The sequence below is a fragment of the Aethalodelphis obliquidens genome, unplaced genomic scaffold (assembly GCF_003676395.1).
Source record: "Aethalodelphis obliquidens isolate GAN/ISIS:26980383/991018 unplaced genomic scaffold, ASM367639v1 scaffold38, whole genome shotgun sequence".
Taxonomy (NCBI): Eukaryota; Metazoa; Chordata; class Mammalia; order Artiodactyla; family Delphinidae; genus Aethalodelphis; species Aethalodelphis obliquidens.
In genome coordinates this window covers 17,082,893-17,101,486 of record NW_020837982.1, presented here as the reverse complement: position 1 = coordinate 17,101,486, position 18,594 = coordinate 17,082,893, and the positions used below count along the sequence as shown (strand labels likewise).

Genomic DNA, 18,594 nt, shown 5'->3' with positions numbered 1-18,594 from the left:
TTAACTGGGGTGGAAATTATCTTTGGAGAACTAAAATAAGTCACTATATTCAAAGTAACTGATACTACTTTGCAGTGGGTATTCATCGCTGTTCATGTGCCAGCACCCTCCTGATCTGCTCCCCACATCCAATGCACAGCCACGGGAGGCCTGGCGCTACTCTGGGAGCACACTGTTCTTGACGCCTGAAGAGGGGGTAGGGAGGCTCTGGAGAGGAAAAACCGGAGGGCACGCTGGTAACTGTGAAGAGCCTGTGGGCTTCACGCAAGGAACTGACTCAGTGATGAAAAGATAAACACTCAGAAAAGCAGCCAGACTCTCTGCTCTCAGACGTTCTGTGACGCAAACTGAAAAGAAGTGTTGTCGGGTGATTAGCGAGCATTCGACAGGCCCCAGGTTGGGTCACCAGATGTGTGCTGGTGACTTCCCTCCAAAAGGCCTAGTCATACAACTAGGGATCTTCCAAATTTTCTGCATGGATAATACCTACTGGGCTGATTTTCACAGTCCAGGCTAAAGGATGTCTTTCATTTACACAACAGGCTACCAAGCTGCCCCCCCCCCCGACTTGTCTCCAAAAACCTCAGCAATGGGGTTATTTACCCAAATAGGTTACGACTAGGCGTGGAACTAACTAAACTAAACAGAACAACGCGTTGCATGCTGGTGCACAGGGCCCACAGGTCATTGTCTCCGACTCTACTCAGTTCATTACTGGAAATGAGAGGTTTCAGTATTAATGGATACTCGTTTAAATACTGGCCTGTTCCTTCAGGAATTCTATATAGAATTTAGGCTGTAGTTAAAAATAAATTTAAAGTAACTTTTCTAGCATTTTACTGTAGATTTGTGAATTCTTACACTTAACAGGGTAGATATCAAAGTGACTAACCAGACTTGGTCAAAATCCAACTTGCAAGAAACGCCAATTACCAATAATAATAATTACCAACAAAGTGGTCCCGTTTTTTAAAAAATCTGTATCTTAGAAAAAGAACACTAGAGGCTTTGGGGTATTGGCCTAAATACTGAATCACATCCTAGGAAACGTTTCTTGAGGAATGAGGCCTCGGTAGCGCTGCGCTTGATGACACATCCATCACCTTCCAGAGCCTGAAGATGTTAGTGAGCTCCACCTCTATCTCCCTTCCAACCTTATCTCCACAAAGGGCATGGCTTCTCATGGAAAACACCTTGACCGGTACACTTAAGACACTCTGATATTTAAAGAGTCATAACAGCAGAAGAGACACTTTGCACCCCTAACCCACAAAACCTTTCCATTACATTTACTGCCAAGATTAGAATTTCTTTACACCGTATGGTTCTGCTTTCCCTAGAGAATCAAGTAATTCCGTACTCGGTACCACAGTGCGAGGCCGGGTTGAGATACATACAGCTACCGGAAGAGTCTGAACTCTGGGAGCCACGTTCCCTCGCGTCCTTGTCCGAGGCAATCTGCCGGGTGATGATCACGTCTATGAAGTTAGCTGCGGTAATGGTAGTCTTCCCTCGGGTCCTTAGCTCTTCCTCATATCTGGATTTTGGAGGAGGCCCTCTCTCTTTCCCAGCCTCAGAGTAAACTACTGCAGACTGGGGCTGGGGCTTGCCACTCGGCAGGGCTGAAGAAGCGTACAGACACTGACCGGGTCTCTTCTCCGCCTCCAGGCTTTTCTGCTCTAGCTGCTGCTCACTAACTGCTGCTGACCTGCTCCTCAAATTTTCTTCTAACCTGGCAGCTTCATGCTTACTCTCTTTTGTTTTGGACACGTCCATCTGGGGAGCAGACGCTGCGGCGTCCACAAGAGCAGCCAGGGCGTCCGCAGCAGTATTGTAACGGGAGGCCGGCAGGCCCTGGCTGATGGAAGGGCCCCCAGCAGGCAGCGGCCTGAAAATAAAACCAAACCAGAAGTCTGTGAAGGGGAGACTCTCCCGGGGGCAGGGGGTGGGGGAGGAAGGGAGGGAAGGGTGTGGGGGGGGCGGGGAGGAAGGAAGGGAGGGAGGTGTGTGTGTGTCTGTGTGTGTGTGGTGGGGCAGGGCAGGCGGGGGGGACGGACGGACTGCAACAAACAGAGTGCGCAGCAGGAGGAAACATCACCCTCCTTAGACTACTGCAGTCACAGATTTAAAAGCGTGTGTGCAGAAGACGGGGATTTCTGATCCAAGTGTACACAGAGACCTACATGATCCGTAGCTGTGCGCTCGGGTCCAAAGGTGTGATCACGCTGGTTCCGTTGGTTCCCTGGAAAACGCTGGGTCTCTGCTGCAACAGGGTCTCCTGAGCTCTGACTGAAGGAGACGGGGAGCGAACGTAGCCGTGGCTGCTGGGCCGGCCGGGCTGTTCTGAGCCTGCAGGGCAGAGGGACAAAGAAACAAGCCGTAAGGAAGAGGCTGGACGGCATCACTGGGGAATCGTTGCCTTCCTAATATTCCTAAATAGGAGAAAGGAAAACAAGGGAAGAAACTTGCTACTCTGCTTTCTGGCCTTTCTAGAAATAAATTCTGTAAGAGTTTTCCAATAAAGATGCAATAAAACCACACTGGTAACTTGAAACAAAATCGTCAGCTACCATTTACTGTCATTTCCATTTTGGTGACAAGTTTCTATCTTGAATCCAAAGAGAAATAAAAATAACACCAATAATGAAGCACTAATACAACTCAGATAAGTTCGTTTCTCAGATTTTTCCTCAAACTCTGGCGTGTTTCTCATTTCCAAAATCAAGTTTGCAACAACTATCTAAGTATCATAATGCAAATAATGCACATCTGCTGCAGCAGGGCCTGAGACTGCCCACCCACCCGCAGCTCTGCAGCTCCCTCCGCTTGGCCGAGGCTCTTCCACAGCAAAGCTCCTTCACTCACAGGGTCTCAGGTCCACCCTCTTCACCCTCTCCCCCACCTCCTGGGGTTCTCGGCCTCACCCTGACTTTCCCACTTGAGCCAGCAGCTCTAGCAAACACCCCTGTCTTCACTTCAGAGCAGGTGCCTAGCACAGCCTTCTGAGCAATTTTCTCCCTTCTGACCTCACATCAGTACTGAGTGCCCTGCAGGGCACATTCCTAGAAGTGGGGTTACTATTTCCGTTTTTACATCTCTGAAGAAGCTATCCCTATTTACACTGCCATTGACAATGTGTAAGAATCAGTGTTTCTTCACACACCTCAACACAGGATATTTATCGACCTTTCAAATGTCTGATGGAGAAAAATTGTACTTTATTGACTTAAATATGCATGTTATTCATCAGTGGGATCACAAGCATTTTTAAGATACAGTTCCTAAAAAAATTATGTATGAGTTCTACTTGGCTTTCTTTAATTAAATCAATTCCCGTGGTTTCTATGCAATCAACATATAATCAATATTATGGTGCTACCTCATGATTCATTAAAGCATCTCCTATGGTCACACACTTAGTGATTCTTTGAATTATATACAGACAACAGGTTACATCTAAACGAACTTAGGCTTTGCAACCATTGACTTGTTGGAGGTAAAGCCCCAGGAATGGTATGAGGAAGTCGGAGGTGACCGCTGGCCTCGGCCCCCTCCTCAATCCAAGGGGTCTGTTGGCTGTGGCCACGGGAATGTGACACCCTCTGGTTCTGCACCAACCTCTCAGGCGGGTCTCTGGCCCCCTCTGCCCCCACCTCTAGCAGCCCTCCCAGAAACATCTCGGGACAGACCTGCTCCTCCGTGCATACCTGCCCCCCTGATATCTTGTTCAAGCCAGACTCTCCACTCTCAATCACCATCTCCGTGCTCTGTCTGTTCTCCTAAGTACTGCTCTGAGTATCTGACCACATGGACATGATCAATGGTTTGATTTCACAGAGTATAAAATGACAACTACGCCATGGGTAAGAACACATCTTCCAAAGACACGTCAGATTAGCTACGGCCAAAACAATCACTATCACTTCACTTTCAACTAATCCAGCTCTATCTGAAGTGCAGACCAATCTTGTTTCTCACCTCTTCCTCAACCCCCATTATCCAGTTATTGTGAAGTCCTTTTGATTCACCTTAACAATATTCATCCAAGCACCTCCTTTCTGGCCATTCCCAGTGTCAACCTATCTCAGGAGACACAGGGACGACACACATGGTCTCACTGTCCTCCTGGCACCAGCCCACACCCGCCTCCTGGGTTCTAACCCATCTCAAGCTGCTCCCATGCAAATGCCCCCCTGATCACGCCACCTGCCTCCTGCGCTGGACCGTAATTCACACCGTCACACAGCCTGCTAACCATGCTGTCCACTCTTCCTTCACCGCCAGCTCCACAAGACACCCGTCTTCACTGGTCTCCTGTGAGCCTTCGCCCGGGCGACTTTCGGCTTCAGTGAGCCCTGTGCCCAGTCTCTGCAGACCCAACTGCTGGGGCCAAATGCCCACGACACCGTCATCGTGGAAACTCCACTCCCTCTGCGCCACTCCAGCCCGCACAGCACCTCCACTTAAGCGCCACCACCGCCTTCTGCCTGGTAACTCTTGGTTGCGAGGTCGCCCCGGCACCCGCTGCCGCAGGAGCACGAGGCCTCCCACCCACCTGGCCGCAGGCAGAGGTCCGAGGGGGCTGCGGCGAGGCGCTCCCGCTCCTTCTCCCGCTCCCGCTCTCTTTCAGCGTTTGCCGCAGCCGCGAGGTGTGTTGAGTGTCCTGGAAAACACACAAACCTGCAACTTGAGGACAAAACGTCAACGTACAGGTGCGTCAAACAAGTTTTACACTCTCGAGTGACTGAAAGATTTTCAGGAAGCTCCAAAGCTGAGCTGTAGGAAGTGTGTTCTATTAAGAGTCTCGAGTGACTTCGGAGCATAACACAAGCTCCCAAGATCCCTCCCGAGTATCTAGGGACAGACGGCGCAGAGGAACGATAACTAATATTAAATGGAAAACTGCAGGCCAAATGCAGGCAAAGGACCCCAAACACCTCCAAGGGCTCTGCTGCCAGGACATGAGCACGTTGCTCACACCAGCAATGGGTGAGCGCAGACCCACCTGGAGACATGGACGCAGAGTTGTACGGCCGCGGAGGGAAGGTGACCTGTGTTCCAGGAATGTAAGTGATTCTGTCCATGGGGGGAGTGCTCGTTCCCCCTGGATGAGGCACTAAAATTGCTGGGGGCATATTGGTCAGGTCAATGATTCCTAGTCAAAAGAAATACAACAAAATTATGTTTTATTTGTTATTCTAAAGATACAGAACTATACCTGGCTTTTTAGTTTTGTTTATCTCTAAAACCCAATGACAATTTGCAAACAGTAAGACCATCTCCATCTAGAGAAGGATATGAAGTACTGCACCCCACACCAGCACCCAAAGACGTGGAGAGAGGAAAGAGGGAGGGAGACTGGTGAGACCATGGCTTCAAACCCCGAGCACACTGGTCTGGTTTCAATATATCAGTGTTGCCAAAACAGCCCACCTCGATGGATCACTTTGTTTGCCTTCCTGGGCTAATGGCTACGGAGAGAAGGAATGGCCGTTTCTTTCTTTCCATCATCCACCCACCGAGCATTTATCAGAGTGCCTAGGAAACCCTGGGCACACATGCTCGAGTCTGCAAAGGCACACACCCCTGGTTGCTGGGTACGGAAGACCCAGCTGCTGCTCCCGGGGGGACAGCCCTCTGGCCACGTCCGGGCGCAGGCCCACTTGCATCTGCTGTGAGGTGATGTAGTCGTTGAGGATCGTCTGCCGCGTGTTCTCCATCGCATAGAGCTGATACTGACTGGGGTAACCTGGAGTTGGTGACAGCTGTCTCTGGAACAGGTAAGCAGCAGCTGCTGAGGGAGAGAAAAGAGACGGGCGCAGTTTAGTCTGGGTAGAACCCACTTGCCAAACGTCACCCACAGAAAAAATAGGGAAAACCGTCTGTTGAGCTATGTGCACAATCACCTTCTAGCTGTCATGGGGCCGGGGGCCGGGGGAATACAGGATTTTGGTAGATTCCTTTTAGACCTTGACATACCAGCAAAGTGAATATAAATATTCTAATGGCAGACGTAATGGAAAGGGGGAAGACAGACTAGACAAAACAAGAGTATTAACCTTTTTACCACTAGAACAGTAGCTAAAAAAAATTCTCCAGTAGTTTCATTTTCAATCTTTGACGTGGACCTTTATTAGATTTTTCACCTGAAGTCTCCAAAAGCTGTGTCTGAAAATAATTTTTTATAGTACCGATCATCTAATACAACTAAATGGAAATATGTGTGAAAACACTTTGTAACAGATAGTAACTTTACTTTTCTGGGGGTAAGAATGATTAGTCTACAAGCATTTAATTAGCGTGTCTGTTTAAAGCAGAGATTAGCCAGCAAAGGGCCAGGTGGTCAGCATTTGAGGCTCTGTGGACCAACAGGCTCCGTCGTACCAACTCAACTCTGCCATTACAGTGTGAGAGCAGCCAGACTAAATATAAACAGACAGGTGTGGCTGTGTTCTAATAAAACTTTATTTGCACAAACAGGCAGCAGCAGGATCTGGCCAGAGGCTGTAGCTGTTCTAACCCTAGGTTAGAGCGTGACACAGATGCTAGGAAGCTGGAGGTGTGGTAAATGAGCAGAACACACACAAGGAACTTAGTGCTGTATGTCAATTCTATCCCAATAAAACTGGAAGAAATAAAAGAAGATAATGCCTCTATCCTCAAAACACTGATCATCCAGCTCAAGCTCAACAATGGCAAGCAAGTGAAATAAAGGACTATGATAAACACTACATAAAAGTAAAAACATGTGCTTCTGTCTGAGAGCTTGAAGGAACTATCATATATATATATATATATGTTCTCCCTAGAAGAACAAACGACAAGCTTTCGGGAGTGTCTGCGTCCCCTTCCTCTAGAACTCCCAGCTGAATCTGTCAGCTGACTGTGTGAGTGGGAACTTCTGCCTTGGTTCTGGAGACAGGCCCTGAAGAACCCGGTGTGGGCTCCTCTGAAACTGAACGTTCTCAAGCGACAACGTGATGGTACTGACATCATCACAGCCCAGCAAAAACTCTGCACCAACCTGCTGATGGGACTCCTTTCACTGTGCAGAGTCCACTGCCCGGTGCCCCTAGCATCACCGTGCCCAGTGCAGGCTGCTCTCTAGAAAACCTACATGCTTCTACACTGACCAAAGCCATGTTTACTCAAAGTCAGTGGTGTCTGTTCAAAAGTTCCTTCCAGCTGTACTTGTTACTGTAATTGTGTAACTTAATGAAAAACTCTGTAAATCTATGAGAGAAGAACAAAAAAAGTGGTTTCTCCAGAAACTAAGTTGACTGCTTTGGAAAGACTCAATATAGAAGCTGAATTAGGTATAGACTAGATAATTTTAAAAGACTGGGAAAAAATCTAGAAGGATTCTGTATTTAGATTGCTTTTAAGTGTCTTTAAATTCTAACTTCACTTAAAAAACCAAACCTGGAGATGTATCATTTATACAAGAAAGACAGTAGTGAGGTTTAATCAGTGGCCCCTGACCTGAGATCAGAACACTGGTGAATGCATGTCTCTGCTGTAAATTGAAACATATAACGTATGCATGTGTCATTTAAAAACAGTTCTTCACATTAACCCACTTTTCCAATCAGCTTAACCAAATGCCATCAGACAAGAGAGCTTTCCACATACCTAGTATTTTTAGCTCTTTCAGGGGTGCTGGTAATATTTTGTGTCTTGATCTGAGACCTGGTTACATGGGGTGCATAGTTTGTGAAAATTCACTGAACTATATACACTAATGACCCATGCAACTGTCTGTGGACTGTACCTTAATAAACAGAAAGTCTAGAAAGCCACACAGGTATGTTATTTCTTTGCTTTCAGTTATTACTACACACGGTGCTTACCAGGATCCAGAGCCCGGTGAAACGGCATGGCTGGGTCCAGATGTGTGGGCAGATGGCTCCGGTAAACCTCCCCTGGGGCACCGCCCCTGTGGTGCGGCTCAAAAGGGCTGTGGCTCACTGCAGGGTCTACCCCAGGAACTGGAGACTTCGCTGTGATGCTTTCCCTCTGGGTAGGGGTCAGTGTCGATTTCCTTTCATGACTGGTAGACTTGCTAGAAGAAATCGTAACTGCAAGAAAAAATAAAGGGGCCAACACCACAAATTCTTAAGCAAAGTTGTTAATGTTTATTTCTCAACCACTCAAATACAGACCATATTCGTATAGTATTTTGATCTTCTCTTCCCACTAAACATGTAACAGTAATCTTGCAGAATACGCAAATGTGAAGAACTGGCAGGCACCTCTGTGATTTGGAGACTGCCCCCTTCTGGATCACAGCCCGGGTTTACCACCTAATGTTAAGGCTGAAAACGACGTGCGACACTCCTCTTTAAACCCCACTATACACTGTTTCGTTGTCTCCGCAACCTGGTATTCTAATTTCTCTTGATCCTGCATGCATCAAACCTCAGCTTACTCTCCACGCCTGCGTTGCCAGCCCCTGCTAGGCTACACTGTGTTTCCTCACTCTGTACGTCCAGAGACTTTCTTACCAGCACCAGTCTCCTCCCTGCCCCAGCTGCTTCTTTTCTACATGACGGTATCCAGAGAGGCTTGATCGTCCCATCAGTGCTACCAGCCACCACCCTCTATCATCTTAATGATTGTGGTAAAACACACGGAACATAAAATTTACAATTTTAGCCATTACAAAGGGTACACTTCAGTGACAGTAATACACACACAGTGTTGTGCAACCGTCAGCACCACCTAATCCTTCAGATTTTGATAATGTCAACTTTGCTATGATCACACAAACCTGCCTGTCAAAACCAAGGAATCAGGCTGGTTTAGTACATCCCCTCACACCCCAACTTGCTCTAACTTGTAGAGCCTTTCCCTCCGCAGGGCACTTCTCCTCTTTCGTAACTAGAGCCAACAAGGTTTGGGTTCACTCTGCGCCCCCAAACAGGCGCTTTCCTCTCCTCCTCCCTCCGTGCCGCCCCTCCCACCGCCCACATCCTTCACGCCCACAGCCTCGCAGAGTGCAGCCCAGGACCCTGCACAGAAGCCCAGCGATAAATGATTACCGCAGTACAGCCAAAAATGCTAAGTGGAAGCATGTTTAAGGGCCTTGGATTGCTTCAGGGACCACCTGGTAAAAACCATGCCTCTCAGTTTGCTGATCTACCTGCCAGCAGCATAAACCCCAAGGAGGTGTGGGGTCGTGGCGCTAACAGCAGTGCCAGCTGTACCCATAGCGCACAGTAACTGAGTCCTTCCTACACACGAGGCGCTATTCTTTCCAAGTTCTTTAAACCTATCACCTCATTTTATCTTCAGAACAATCCAATGAAGTAATAAGCCTTAGTATTACACCACCAATTCACAGATGAGGAAACTATGGCACAGAAAACCTGAGGAACGGGTCCAAGTTAGGACAGCAAGGAGAACCCTGATTCAACCCTGAGCAGCCTGGCTCCACAGCTTAAATGTTCAGCCCCACAGCAGACGGCGCCCAGGAGCCAGGAGTCCAGACTGACTTCCAGAAAACCTCACGGGTTAGCTGAAAATCGACTCTAAGCATTACTTGCTCAAGCACTTCTGGACTCCACCATACTCTGCATTGAGTTAAAACATTAGGCATTTCACCTACAATTACGCCTATTTTAATGTGGCAGCCAGCCTTCCAGAGCCCTAGCATCAAGCACCACCGACGGCGCTTCCGACCACCTGGAGCCAACACTGGGCTGCGTGCTGCTGGCGGAGGTGGGCAGCACAACACAGACGTCAGACAAGGACACGGGAGGAACACACCATCGGGAGCTCTGCTCATCATGGGCGAGCCTCTGGGCGCAGTGCTGGCGTAACTCCCCGGCGTCCGCCGTGCGCTGGCGTCCTCGTAAATCCCCGGGCTCAGCTGTGCTTTGGGGGCTTCGTGAAGCGTTGACCTGAGAACCGAGGGGCCAGAGCTTACCACCGACGTGTGCCGGGAACGCACAGGCTCGCCTGCTTTCACGTCCTCGTATTTTCCCCGTTCGACCGCTTTTATGCTCTCTGGCCTAATTTCCAGTGGAGGCAGCCCACGGGGCAGTCTGCTAGGCCCCGCGACCAAGGACTTGACGTTGTGCTTGATGGCGGATTGGCCTGAACTGCTGTCAGACTTGACGGGTGTGCCCTACAGGGAAAGAGACAGGCGTCACAGGCAGCCACAGCTCAGCCGCTTCTCCACCGCAGGCCACGTCGGGCTCGCGGCAACGACGGCTGCTGTCTGTGTGGGTCTCCATCACAGGTCCACTGAGCTGAAGCTGCACACTCTCCCACACCAGAACAACTAAGGGTAAAGCAGACACAAACCTTCATGTTTCCTTCCAAGAGACCTGACACTTATAATGCTTATAAGAACTACTGATAATCCTTAAGTCGCACTGCAGTCTGAAGCGGAATGGCTACCTGGGAGATGGAGCCCTCGACCATGGGCCTCGTGCTCTGCACCACTTCTGGGGTTTTCTGGCTTTCCTGAGTTAAAACATCTTGCCGTGGGATCTCATGGATGGAGCGCCCCATCTCTTTGATGGTGGTGATGCCATCGTAAGGTTTTCCTTTGGTAATGGCACCTTCAAACGCTCGTATGGGCGGACTCTCCCTTTTAATCTGTTTGGGGTACTTAAGGCCATCTTCAAAACTTTCAGTTGTCGCTCTTGGTGTGCCTTCAAAAAAGGATTCAAGAAACATGCTTATTAAATTAATGCCACTGAATTATACACTTAAAACTGTTAAAATGGTAAATTTTGTTGCACACAATTTACCGCAATATAAAAAAATGAATGCCTTGCCATCTTGCAGTTTCTAATCAATTTTTGGTTTACAAAAGATCCGTAAATCAATACTCATCGGCCATTCTTTTGCGGGGGAGGGGGGGGGCGGTGTTGTTCAAGATTTAATACATCGCTCATCACAATCACAGAACTGTTCTTACATAATGAAGGTGTCTCTATATTCAAAGATTAGGCAACTATCATCTTCCAATACACTATGTAACTCAGAGAAGAAGAGTTATAATCAGGATTTAAATACCTAATATTTCAAAAGGGAAGATATCTTGAAAAACAGATATCTTTTTCAGATATCACACACTGCACATTAATTTCAAACTACTTTGCCAGTGAGGCAGTAATGAATAAAAGCAAATGAGCAAAATGTTTACCCTGCATTATGGAACCAGACAGCACAGTCCTTTCTTTGAGGTCAGAGTGAGGGCTCCCCCTGGGTAATGCTCGGCAGATCAGCCCTTTCAAAACAAGGAGGCAATTCCGGAGTTAGACACAACACGGGTGTCAGTTCATGCACACTGTTCTTAGAGGGTGTACTGTTGACAAAAGCTCCATGCAGAAAGGGGTACCATTTTAGATTTGCAAACTATTCAGAAGAATATCATGGAAAAAATAACAAAAGTTGGAAGTACCCAACATGACATCACCCGTTTCTTTTTAAACATTTTCCTAAATAGAAAATGGCCACAGAAGACATCTATTGTAAGTCAAAAAGTAAAGAACAACACTTTCAAAGCTAAATCTAAACACCCAGTGCTTTCTGACAGAGGTGAGAGAAAATATAGGGGGATTGGAAATCATCGTTTAGCTCTGAAATATACCTGTGAGAAGGGGAAAACATGAAAGATGGATACCTCAAAAAAAGGTAAAATATATTAAATGAAACATGCAAATCAAAATGAAAGAGATGTAAATAACCTCCTAAGAAGTTTCATGTTATACTGCCCACAAATCTGAATCAAGGAAAGAAAAGTGAGATTTTTTTTTTTTAACTACAGAGAAAATCCAGCTCTTAGAAAATTTCACAGGCCTTCAAGATTGAGGAGTCCTTATACTGTTTTTAGTATTTTATCTAGATTAAAATAAAATAATTGAGGTAGGTTAAGATTTAAGGAAAGTGAGCCATTAACAAAACAAAACCATAGCTATCATTTGATGAATGCACGTCACATGCTCAGCACAAGACTGCACACCTGTCTCTAATCCTCACACAATGGTAGGTACAATCCCTTAATTTACAGAGCAAGAAATGGACACAGAGAAATTCACCAGGAAAGAGTGAAGTTAGGATTCAAATACATGTCTTTGCTCTGTCCATTATACCACTCTATCTATCTGCCTCACAATAAAAACAAAGTTCTCATGATGAATTTCACATTTTTAAACTCACTTAACTCAAAAAGAAATAATCTACAAATTATATGAGCATTCTAACAGTTACCTACGGTATGACCAATTATGTTTAATTTTTACTTCCCTCCACTGCCACGTACCACTTGATTTATATGTAGATATGAACATAAGTTTAAACATTTATATAAATTTCATGTTAATATTACCTGTATATTTCATATTACATGCATTAGTAATATATTAATATATTTATAGGAGTTTCATTTATATATTGATATAAATTTCAGGTTGAAATGACAGAGACTGAATACAACCTAACTCAACAATGGAAATTTACTATACGAAATTCAATGTATCTGAACAGCGTTCTGGAAACAACAGCTCACCCTCCAGCGGTGCTGGTACAGGAGACTCCCTCACGGACAGCCCTTGCTTTAGAGCTCCTTCCACTGATTCATAGCTTCTTTTGAGACTGATTTCATGAGCTGTTCTCGGACTCCTCGTCCCTTCTCGGGCATTCTTAATATCTGCAGGACATAGACACAAGTATTGCTCAGACAGAGCCCAAGGCCTATTGTATGGTAAATAAGTTATCTTAATTTCATAATCTCACAAAAAATATATATATAAAAACTGGTCAATCTACTATATACATCTGTGCAGATGCCATTTATAAAAATGTTTTCATTCACTCAAATACATTTATTGAGTGTCAGGCATAAACCAGGCTTGCAGATTAGGTTAACAAATTAAGTCCCTTCCCTCATGAAACTCAGCAGTAGTGGCAGATACAGATAAATTACTAGGTGGTTACACACAGTAACCGGTACTATGGACAGTGGGCTATGAGAATGCTGGAAGGGGATCCTGACATCTGAAAGCTCAGATAAGGGTCACTGAACACAGCACTGCGGTTCACGAAAGTCACTGTTGACTGAGCCAGTGTGGACACAGTGGGCAAAGGGGAGATTCACACCCTGGGTGGCATAGCGTGAGATTTCATCTCACTACTCAGAACAGCATGCAATTTAAAACTGAAACTTAAGGATACACCTAAAGATAAATGCTTACATACATACAGACATTAAAATAGTTATATTTAAGCAGCATTTAAATTCAATACTCTTTCTAGGATTATCAGACTATTATCTACTCCTTAATTCTTAACACATAAAATAGGTACCCCTTTAAAATAAAAGTGATTCTATTAAAGTTAAACAAAGATTCTTTTCCTAGGCTAAATCAAATGACCACAGCTGGCGATGTTAGCTACCACTCAGGGGACACGTAGTATGGGCTCTGCACTGTTAATCACTTTTCATTGACTGTTTCAGTTAATTTTTCACAAAAGTTTCACGAGAAGTATTAACCTTTTTTTACATTACAGAGAGGAAACTTGGGCTCAGGGAAGGAAAACTAACTTTTCCAAAGCAAGCGTGTAGGGAACCAGAACCATATCCTTAGTCACACATTACAACACTGGCTTCAGTGTGGAGATGCAATACTTACTATCGTAAGATAAGATGTGTCCACTTTTGCCTTCATAAATAACATGGCCTTTGGATGCAGCTTCCTCTCGGCCTTTCTCAGGACTGCTCTCTTCAATGGACAGTCTAGAAATGGGTCCCTTCACCAAAGCCTCAGTTGGTATGCCAGCCTGGGACAGAGCCGGGGTCCCCTGTCATCAATTCAAACACAGGCACCACAAACATCACTTGACTTTACAGGACACACAGACGCTCAGAAAATGTAACCTGCCATACCGAGAGTCAGAGCAAGCCATGTCCTCAAATGAGACAGGCCAGCACATGATGGGAAATCAGACACACGTTTTATAAACGTAAAGAAACACTGTACCTTGGTCCCTGAACCCTGCCATACAAAACTTCTTAAAACGCTAACAGGTATCTGAGCTGATGAGCTTTCTTCCCCGCCTCAAAGTCAAACCTCTACGAAGGTACTTAACTCTCAGCAACAAAATGTGCCTGAAGGCCTAAAATCATGCAAATGTAATAAAGCTTTTTCAAAATTTCTAAGAAAAATAAGTCAACAAATTAAATTTTAAATTAAAGTACCACAACCTTCTCTCATATTGTGATAAGAGGGAAAAAGAGTTTTCAGTTACTAAACTGTCTGCTGGGTTAGACCTCTGGTAATCAACAAGAGGGGACAGAAAACTCAGATGCCCCTGTGCTGTGATGTGACTCAGCTTAGGTTACGTCATCCACATTTTCACCATCACTAGTCCTCTTCTGGGCCACCTATGGCCACGGTTCTTGTTACCCTTCCTTCAAGGGAAGCACTCATGGAACCTAAAGTGTAGAACACTTTGCAAAGTGAGCTGCCTACGTTGCATGGGAGAGTCGGGGGCCCAGCCCCAGCCCACACACACTCCAAAACTCAGTGTCCCCAAAACTCCACTGAGGCCACTCTGAACCCATGTGTCCCTGCAGGACAGTGATGGGGTCCACGTGTCCGCTCGTGCAGCCGAGAGGTGAGCTCCGTGGTGAACACCCAGAAACCCTCGCACCCTCTTTGGAAGTGCTCATGTCACACGGACAGACAGATTTGAAAATCGACAGGCAAAGCCCAGCCTCACTTGATCCAGTTCATTCCGCATCCAGTTTGGATACTGGAGCGAAAATGAAGAAGGAAAAATAAGATGCATAGGCCATTTATTTTTCTTTTATTTATATTAAAGTGTTTGCTTATTCTGAAAACTAACATCAAGGGACTGGATAACTTTGGTCAAATGTGAAAGGAGAGATCTTAGAAGTTAGTGTGTAACTTTCCAGATCACTACACACCACATGCTCTATAACCATGTCTCAGAAAGAAATCACTGGACTCTTGTTAAAATGGAAATTCTGGGACTTCCCTGGTGGCGCAGTGGTTAAGAATCCAACAGCCAAGGCAGGGGACACGGGTTTGAGCCCTGGTCCAGGAAGATCCCACATGCCACAGAGCAACTAAGCCCGTGCGCCACAACTACTGAGCCTGCGCTCTAGAGCCCGCAAGGCACAACTACTGAAGCCCGCGTGCCACAACGACTGAAGCCTGCACACCTAGAGCCCACGCTCCGCAACAAGAGAAGCCACCGCAGTGAGAAGCCCACACACCGCAACGAAGAGCAGCCCACGCACCGCGACCAGAGAAAGCCCATGCGCAGCAACGAAGACCCAACGCAGCCAAAAATAATTAATTAATTAATTAATTATTTTTTAAAAAAAGGAGATTCTGATTCCATAGGTCTGGAGCAGGGACTGAAATGTCTGCGTTATTCTAACAAGTTCCCAGGAGATGCTGCTCCTCTGGGGCACACTACACTCGGTCAGCAGGGTCCTAGGGCTGGCTCTTGAATGGGTGCTGGGCAGAATCCCTGGAGAGCTGGAGAACACAGACTGCTGGGACCCCGGCCCCCATGGGTGAGACTTCAGGAAATCTAGGGCAGGGATTCAACATTTATATGTCTAACAACTTCCCAGGTGACACTGCTGCTGCTGCTCTGCGGAACAAACTTTAACCACCACTGTCCTAGGGAACAGAAACAAAAGTCATAGGAGAAAGAAAGCTCGTGACAGGCACGTGCACGAAAGCACAGGATTCTGTTTACAATGAATTCCCAAAATAGAATTTTCCTTTTCCAGATCTACATTAATAAAAAGGCTAAGGACTGTTTTACATTTCAAACTAAAATTTACATCTAACTGAGGAAAAGAAAGACCTTTTATTAATCAAAATTGGCACCTTAGCCTAAAATTAGAAGAAGATACTTGACTTCTGGTGTTTTTGTCAACACCATCCGTATTTCCTGAGACTACAGACCTTCCTTCTCAGGAGGGGCAAAGCAAGCAAACAATTTATAATGATTTTCCTCTCAATTCCTATTTAAGCTCAACACACGGTAAAAAGCTTTGCCAGGAAGGCAGTGAGAGTTACATCAATTAGAACTTGCTTCTTCTGCCAAGTTGCAAATAATCGACCTTTTCAAATGAACCACAGTACAGATGATACGGCTTGTGGTCGAAATGATCACATTACTGTCTCTCTGCAGGCAGTTTATAGATCTGAGGTTTATCATCACTGAGACCCCGTTCCATAACCCAGAACTACGAACAACATAGTCACAAAACTACTGCTGGAACAGCCAACACGCTTGAGACATCACTTCTGGTTTTCTCATGAATGCGCGCAACTAACCTGGGTGATAGAGCCCCGGAGGGATGGGATGCTCTCCACAGAAAGTTTGCTGGAGGGAGTTCCCCGAGTTATACTTCCTTCTTGAATGGCTCCTGTGGTACCTGAATAAAAACAAAATCATTAGCGAATCACACCCCTGCACCTGCAAAAAAAAACACAAAAAAACCAAAAAACCAAGCAAACAAAATCAGCCCCTACTTCGAAGAGAGGGAACAGCAGCACAAAAAGAACAGTTTTTGTTTTACTGAAATGTACTTTTAAAATAATTTTGCAATTATTAAAAAAGACTGTAGAAATATGAAATTTCAAAGTTTTAAAGTCATTTTTATACAGAAAGAAAACTTACATTTAGAATTTAAAGGCTCTAGTTTAAGAGCCCATCATCATTAAAACACATTAACGACTTCCTTTACTATATTTATTGGGGACCAGAGTTTAGTATTTCTGCCAAACAGCATTTTTTACCTCTGACCACTCCTTCATGTTGGGCTCTGACCAATAAACCCTCAGGTTGCGAGTTTTGGCTTCGGGGAGAAAACTCTTCTTGCTTGATGTAGGGCACAGTAGCTACGGACCAAAGCAAGAGAAAGTGAGCTCAAGTGCTGAATCCCTGACTGTGACGCTACAAAGGCAGAGACGGCCACGTCCTCCTCACTGACCTGGCTTGGCGGCCTCCTGCTGCCGCGGCAGTCCCAGAGAGATGGAGCCCGCCGAGGGCTTCGCTGCCTCGGGAGCATAGGAGGCCTGATTAGGAGAAGGCAAGTAAGTGCCGGGTGTTCCCTAAAAATAATGTTAAAGGACTAGAATAACACTGTCTTTTCACAAGGTCAACTATATATTTAAGGTACACGTTTCTGTTTATAAAACTTACCACTCACCCCCCACCAAAATTAAGAACAGGTATTTGTAAAGCAAGAAAATCCCTGGCACAGACTGGTTAAAGTTTAGAAGTGTTTAAAGGGAGCAAGGTATGTCTTCCAAAATTACCATAAATTCTATGAAGATAATATGCATTACTTACAAATTACATAAATAAAAGCACTTAACCATACACACAAAATGTAAGCTACTATTATTAACATTATCCCTCGTAAAAATGCTATGGGATAGAAGCACCAATGAAAATGGTGGAGTAAGGACTTCCAAAAACCCTCCTCCATAAAGGCAACCAGAAAACTAGCAAAAATTTTAAGAATCAGCCTTTTTTTTTTTTTTTTTTTTTTTTTTGCAGTACGCGGGCCCCTCACAGCTGTGGCCTCTCCCGCCGTGGAGCACAGGCTCCGGACACGCAGGCCCAGCGGCCACGGCTCACGGGCCCAGCCGTTCCGCGGCACGCAGGATCCTCCCGGACCGGGGCACAAACCCGCGCCCCCTGCACCGGCAGGCAGACTCCCAACCACTGCGCCACCAGGGGAGCCCAGAATCAGCCTTTTAAGAACTCTTTTCCAACGCTTTATCCAAAGGCTTGTAGAAATCTGGGAGCATTTATTCAAGAAAAATGGCAGAACCCAGGTAAGAACCATGAGCTGTGTGACACCTGGACTTGGCTCTGCTGCCCCTCCCACGCCCCTCACCCCTCAACCCCCGCCAGCTCTGTCTCAGCCTTGAGAACCCACAGCCCTCGACCACGGTGAAAACCAGCAGTCCGGCAGACAGCACAAGGGAAAGAATGGGGTTATCATTCCCAGGTAACTGTCATGATCAGACTGGTCTGATGGTTCTCTGAGAGACCCACTTGCAAAGCTGTCTTTTCTGGCCTGACTGTGGTGGGGAAGAAAGTTCAGGTTTGTCAAAAACTATCAGAGTCAATGGATTAACCTCTCCACTGGCTGAGGCAGGAGAGAACAGCTAGGGTGAAAAAACAGGCTAAACAGAAACCTTAAGAGGAAAAGCTAAGGAAAGAGATATTCACAAGGGATTTGAAAAGCTCCAACATCTTCCTAGGAACCTAGAAGGCCAAGTGCACGTGCAAGGCTGTGTACCTGCCAGGGAAGACATAAGGCGGCCATGAGTTCTCACCGCTGGCTGACCTCAAGGCGCTGAGAAAGCAGGAAGTGAAGACCAAGGCCGAAGTGCCAGCTGCCTGGCTGAACGCTGCAGGCACATCCCAACATACACACAGAGCCCTCAGTAAAGACGTGGGAACTTAGTCTTTCTGGGCACTGAACTCTCTGTCTAATAACTAGCTGACCACTCACTAAGCAAATAGAGACTTCAGTGGCCACACATGACACAAGAATACAGACTTTACTGAATT

At 46.1% G+C, this 18,594-nt stretch overlaps 1 protein-coding gene and 1 long non-coding RNA gene across 2 annotated transcripts in view; one reads left to right on the top strand and one right to left on the bottom strand.

Moving 5' to 3' along the window:
• NCOR1 (nuclear receptor corepressor 1) overlaps positions 1-18,594 on the bottom strand; it is a 142,626-nt gene that overhangs the window by 14,097 nt on the left and 109,935 nt on the right. Inside the window, 14 exon segments of the mRNA XM_027131124.1 lie at positions 1,398-1,888; positions 2,184-2,349; positions 4,556-4,663; positions 5,006-5,155; positions 5,585-5,794; positions 7,851-8,078; positions 9,769-10,129; positions 10,405-10,661; positions 11,159-11,242; positions 12,524-12,664; positions 13,647-13,815; positions 16,338-16,438; positions 16,803-16,904; positions 16,997-17,081. Of these exon segments, the coding sequence (XP_026986925.1) occupies positions 1,398-1,888; positions 2,184-2,349; positions 4,556-4,663; positions 5,006-5,155; positions 5,585-5,794; positions 7,851-8,078; positions 9,769-10,129; positions 10,405-10,661; positions 11,159-11,242; positions 12,524-12,664; positions 13,647-13,815; positions 16,338-16,438; positions 16,803-16,904; positions 16,997-17,081 (2,653 nt within the window).
• LOC113633118 (uncharacterized) lies at positions 5,654-7,799 on the top strand. Its single transcript, XR_003438070.1, has 2 exons — positions 5,654-5,780; positions 6,481-7,799. It is a non-coding gene; the product is annotated as an uncharacterized LOC113633118 (long non-coding RNA).